This window comes from Mus pahari, chromosome 21, assembly GCF_900095145.1.
Source record: "Mus pahari chromosome 21, PAHARI_EIJ_v1.1, whole genome shotgun sequence".
NCBI lineage: Eukaryota > Metazoa > Chordata > Mammalia > Rodentia > Muridae > Mus > Mus pahari.
Window position 1 is genome coordinate 51788906 of NC_034610.1, and position 6067 is coordinate 51794972.

The 6067-nt window shown below is 38.8% G+C and overlaps 1 protein-coding gene across 3 annotated transcripts in view; it reads left to right on the forward strand.

Annotated features, from left to right (window-relative positions):
* The first annotated feature begins 570 nt into the window (after nt 1-570).
* Nucleotides 571-6067, forward strand: part of Echdc1 (ethylmalonyl-CoA decarboxylase 1) — a 31202-nt gene continuing 25705 nt past the window's right edge. The window contains exons 1-3 of one of the 3 annotated variants that reach the window (XM_029532892.1): nt 571-714; nt 3654-3707; nt 4975-5190. In XM_029532892.1, coding sequence (XP_029388752.1) covers nt 4977-5190 — 214 coding nt within the window. In that variant the 5' untranslated portion in view covers nt 571-714; nt 3654-3707; nt 4975-4976. The other 2 variants (XM_029532891.1, XM_029532893.1) reach the window with 2 other exon arrangements.

Here is a 6067-nt window from a genome sequence, read left to right on the forward strand (position 1 = left end):
ACCAACAGGCTTTATTTTTCAGCTCTCTGCTTATTGAATTCTGAAGTCCTTCGTTTTAAAAACAAATTATGTCTCCCTCTTCTTACTGTTTGCAGTTACTGATTAAAATGTTTCAACCACATTATCTTGATATCATCTTCCTAAGACTTAATCTGAGGCCTTTCTCTGTGATAAAATGATTCCAATGGAGGATTTCTTTTTCTTTTGCTTCGAGTCTTTAAAGAGCACATGACATAGTCGTGTCACAAAAACCTGCTAAATATTTTTTGACAAACGACAAAATATTACCCACAGCAGCTCTTTAACCCAAGAAGGCTCAGTGCTCGTTACCTTTATCTCTCCTTCTCGTCCTATCTTTCCCTTTTTTCATTTGCAGCCAAATGGGGCACGAAGTATTTGCGTGGCCTCCTTTCCCTTGTCTGAACCCTAAACCAAGGAGATGTCAACCATGGTAAAAAAAAAAAAAAAAACAAAAACCTGAGCTCCCTCCTCTAGCTTACAACAATTGGGGTGAAAGTTGCAGACGTGAAGAGTCTGATGTGGAGGGGCGGGACTTCCGGGTCGCCGGAGTTCCTTCGGTTAACCCAGGAGCTCTGGCCGGAGAAGGATCGCGGGGAGCACACCAGGAGCGGAAACAGCCCGGAGCGGTGTGGAAGCCGGAAGAGGGTCTCAGGACACGGAAAGGGAAGTCAGAGCCAGGGCTGCGGGCCGGCGGTAAGGCTGCGCCCGGGTGACAGGCCGCGGAGACGCCCCTTCCCCTCGTCCCCCGCACCCCGGCGAGCGCGCCGTGGCGTGATTGGGTGGAGCGCCTTGCGGGCGAAGGCAGAGCCAGGGGGCCGCGCGCGCGCAGGCGCACTGCCCTCTGCTGGCTCGGCACCGCAGTGCAGGCGCCGCCTCCCTCCGTGGTGTAGGGTGGGCTCGTGAGCTTCTGGAGGTCTCTGCGAAGTCCTGAGGCGGTACAGAGAACGTGGGATAATCTGGGATAATCGCAAGGCTGGCAGTTTCAAAGGGTGAGAAGGTTTGAGGTCAATTCTAAGCTGATTTCTGAATACTTTGGAATCCCTTGTGAGAACTCAGGTAATGTTCGTGGGATCTCTAGAATATCTGCTTGTGAGCTAAATGATCTTGCTTATTTCAAACTTTTCCTACATCTTTGTTTCGTGAAGCCAACTTTTCAACAACAAGAAGAGCAACCCAACTTTGATGGGAGCTATTAAAGATATCCTACCCTGTCTCCACTTTTATCAAATCCCAGGGAGTTAGGAACTCCTAAGGACATCACACTTTAGCACTTCTCAAGTTCCTAACTTCCACATCGGATTCTCTAACTTGTTATTGTTTCTTGTTCTCGGTGCTACACGTTTAGAGATATGACCAAGACTGATCAAAGACTTAGTTTGAAGAAATAGCTCCCTCATAGGGGCCTGACAGGTTAAAAAAAAAAAAAAAAAAAAAAAAAAAAAAAGAATTGTGAAATCTTGGGGAGGGAAGGCGAAGCACGACTAGACAGGTTTCTTTTGTTTGTCTTTTTGACTTGAAAACCAATTATTTAACAGCGAGCTGAGGCGCAGAGTATGTGCAACAAGGTGAATTAGAAGAAACCAGCTAGATGGTGAACTAGCCTTGTGCTTTAAGAAAAAAATCTCGGAAATCCCTGTTTGCCAGGGACGGTTCTCAGCACCTCGGATGCCTTCTTGGAAATTAATTTAGTAGGATGACTTGCCGGAAGAAGTTAATGACAGTGTTTGATGTGACCACAGCTGTTGGTAGTGGAGATGGATTTTATGCAGTCTAGGAATTTAGAGAAGATAACTTGAAATTACTGTCTGGAAAGAAAAAAAAAACCTGTAACAGTATATGTGCTAAAATTTGGGATGACAAAAATCAATATTTGAGGAAATAAAAGTTGTTTGATTTGTGTGGGGAGAGGTGTGGGTGGTGTGTAATGTGAAAACTTGAAAAACAGGTTACATATTTTACTCTAAAGTACCTTATGAGTTTTCTTTGTTTACTTACTTATGCTAATTGTTTTAAATATTGAATTATGTTAGTTTTCTAGTATAATTTAAGGACTTTTAATGGAAGAACTAGCATGTAGAATTGGAGAGGGAAACCTTTGGTCCCAGATGGTCAGAGGTGCTTTTCAGTGGCTTGGCAGTGAGCATGTTCACCTGGAATGATCTCTTTCCTGATAGAACAGCTGCTTTGCTGCCCTACCACATGACAAAATTTAGAATTTTTGTCCTCCTGAAGAAATGTTTATAACATTGTAACTCAGACATTTTCATTACCTTGTGTTCCCAGAAATAAGGCAAATATAAACTGTTTATGTGTGTCTACTCAAAGACAACACTGAAATCTTAAACTCTACTTATATTTTCAGATACTACACTAATTCACCAATGTCTAACATCTTATTATCTTAGCACCCTAGCCATCATGTATTTTTTTAAAAAGTTATTTTTAATTATGTATCTAGGGGTGTGCTGGGCAGGTTATATGCACAAGAATGGGAGTTCAGAAGAGACCTGGGTCCCCTAGAGCTGGAGTTACTAGCTGGAAACCAAACTCGGGTTCTCTGGATCAGTAGAAAATGACTTTAACCATTGAGTTGTGTATTTAAAATTGAGATGAAAGTATGCACAACAAACTATCAGCACATTGTTACAGTTGGATTTCCAACATTTGGATCAGAGAGTCTAGCAGGCTTGAGCTGTTCTTTGAATTACACTGGAACAGAAAGGAATCTGAAAGAAGAGCAGAAAAGAAGGCTCAGTGTTGAAAGAGAGACACAGAACAAAGGAAGAAGAGAAAAAATAGGAAATTAATAGAAGAATGGGCACATGCCGTAATAGAAGCCTTTCTTCAAAAAGGCTATCTAATTCTAATGATGCAAAGCAATACATTACATAAATAAGCGTTCAGTGGTTTGAGGGTGAAGGGTTATGATCCGATATCATTTATACTAATCATACTCAATGATGGATGCCAGACAATATATCTAGGTAAAATAGGTAGACCCCTTACCATACACACACACGCAAATATATGGATATAGGTTCTACTAACCTATAATAACAGTTAAAATGGCAGTGACTTCTAAGCCTTAACTCTGTATTTTATATTTTAATTTCCTGTTCTTTTCCTAAACAAAGCATTATAAAAATACAGACAAATTAATATTCTTTAAATAGCCATTTAAATCATGATCATGTTTTCTTAGCATTTTCATTTGATGTTATAACTAGTGTGGGAAAAATAAGAACTTTTGTTTCAAATTAATCTCCTATTTGAGTTGTCTCTCTACTGAAACATATTCATGAGCAAACCAAACAATTTGCAGAGCACACACAGCCATATATACACATATATATGTGTGTGTGTGTATATATATATATATATATATGTATATATATGTATGTGTGTATAAATATATGTATGTATATATGTGTATATACATGTATGTGCACACACATATATATATATGCACATACATGTATATACACATATTTATATACATATATTTATACACACACACACATACATATATTTATTTGGTAAGCGCACTGAACTCATTAGGCTTACTTATGGAAATGTAGGCGACTCAACTTTTCAATTTGAATCCTTGATCTTGAGAACTTATGTTTTTCTAGACCAGAAGCAGATCCAGCAGAACCGTGACACCTACTCTGTGTGCCCTTCTTAAGGTGAGAGGGTTAAAGTAGCTTCAAGTGTCTTTCCCCAAAACATGAAGGGTGTTGTGTGGGTAATAAGTCTGGTCAGTGGAGAGGAAATGAAGTTGAATAGAATTGAGTAAGTCAAAATATCAGCACCAGTAAAAGCAGACGCACTTTGTTGCCTCCTACAGAGAGTTCACATTTCAGTCTTTCTCTGGAAATGAGTTTGACATTAGTCAAACTGCTTTTCTCAATTATGTCTGCTAATAATTTTTTGGTATTTACTGGTAAATTACTTATAGCTCTGAAATAATATATTAGTCCTAATCTATAACATCCATTAGCCTTGTGAGAGGAAAAGAAAAATTCTGATATGTGTAATGTATTAACATTGGATGATATTAATAATCACTTCTGGGTGGAAACTTAGAAATTCTGTTATTGATGTACCAGATCAGAAAAAGGAGAAAAAGTATTTTAAGAAAGAAGTAATTTAGCATGTTCTATTTGTGAGACTCTGGTTATTTGCATCTGTATTATATGTGTGTATGTGTGAGAGTATGTATATGTAGGGTGAATCTTGAGAGAAGAAATGCAAATTTTAAGTAAAGGCCAAATCAAGGAGACATGATTCTTTTGTTAGTAAAGAGGCATTAAAAATAATGTCAATTTCAGAATATCCCAGTTGGATTATAGGGACATCCAAATATCAGTAAGGCCTGAATCAAAGCCAGGAATATAAGATTTGTTTCTCACAGAAACAAATATTTATTTAAGATATTTAAGATTTTATTTATTTATCTTAAATAAAAATTTAAGATAACTGTGGGCAATAGAATGAAGGATCTGTAACAGTAAATAAAAAAAAATGCAAACACAATAAAAAATGCAAACACACACATACAGTGTTAATGAGATACAACATCCTGTTCTGGGGGGAGATACACCACCACAAGTGTGGGTTCAGTCCAAAGAACTGATAAGACACCAAAGTATTACTCCATTGAAGTCCAGCTTGATGAACTCGTGGACAGATTGGGCTACCTACAGGGGCAGTGATGATTCAAAGCTAGTTGCTTCACTAAAAGCCCAGCCCAGCATGGATAAACACTCCTGAAAGTTGGAACCTTGAAGAAAAATGAGTCTAGCCTAGTCTACTTAACTGGAGCTTACCTTCATTGGCAAGGTTTTCACGGTTCAAGAGAAAAGCTTTTTATTATATCCAACACAACGGTATAAAAATAAGAATGGGTCTCTTTTTATTGGGACAACTGTATCCTTTTTTTTTCTTTTCTAGAAATGGCAAAAAGTCTTTTGGCTTCATCTCTGTCTGTAAGAACAAAACTCTTACAAACAGGAGTGTCACTTTATAATACAACTCATGGCTTCCACGAGGAGGAAGTGAAGAAGATACTAGAGCAGTTCCCTGGAGGATCGGTCGACCTTCTGAAGAAGCAGAGCGGCATTGGCATTCTGATGCTAAACAACCCCATTAAAATGAATGCCTTCTCAGGTAGGAGAACCCTGCCTTCTCCAGACAGAGAGTGACACTAAGTCATAGCCTGTATTGTGGGTTTTCTAGTCTTTCCCAGTTGAAAATTTGGTTGAAAGTCTTGGTATTCTTTGTGGAATATATGCACACCGATATCATTTTCTATGATGTGAACCAGAAATATTTTTATAATTATGCATATGTTAATTTTTTAAGTCATGAGTACAAATCTTGATAAAAATGGACACTGTTAAGTCAATATGTTTTTTTTATGCTCCCCCATATACACCCTGCCTTGTTCTCTTTCAAGTTCATGAACCTTAGGTGCAGGAGTTGGTGTTGTAGGCATACCAATTGGAACTGGGCTACACAACTCTGCATTTTGATTGGTTGTGGTTTTCAGTATCCCTCACTCTCAAGTTGATAGAATTCTTTTCTTTAATCATTATTGTTTTTACACACACGCACACATATGTACACACACACACACACACACACACACAGATACATAAGTACAAACTGCTGAGTGTGGTTTTTGTTGTTTGTATTTATATGGTTTCATCACTGACCTCTTTGTATTTCTCTCACCCCAGAAGCTAATTCTCTCTCAGCAGTAATTAGTTGATTATATTCTTTGGTTAGGGGTGGGACAGTGTAGGATTTTACATGTCTGTTGATACTGCCATGTTTCAGGTCTTGTTTATACAACCATTTCTAGGAAAACTGTATCACAGCAGCCATCCTGGTATTTTCTTTCTGACAAGCTGTCCACCCCCTCTTACTTGGTGTCCCTTGAATGGGATGTGCAGGAGCTATGATGTATCCACAATGACTAAGCTCACTGCAGTCCATTTGTCCCGCGCTACCTTCTCGCCAGCAAGAAACGACGCGGCACACA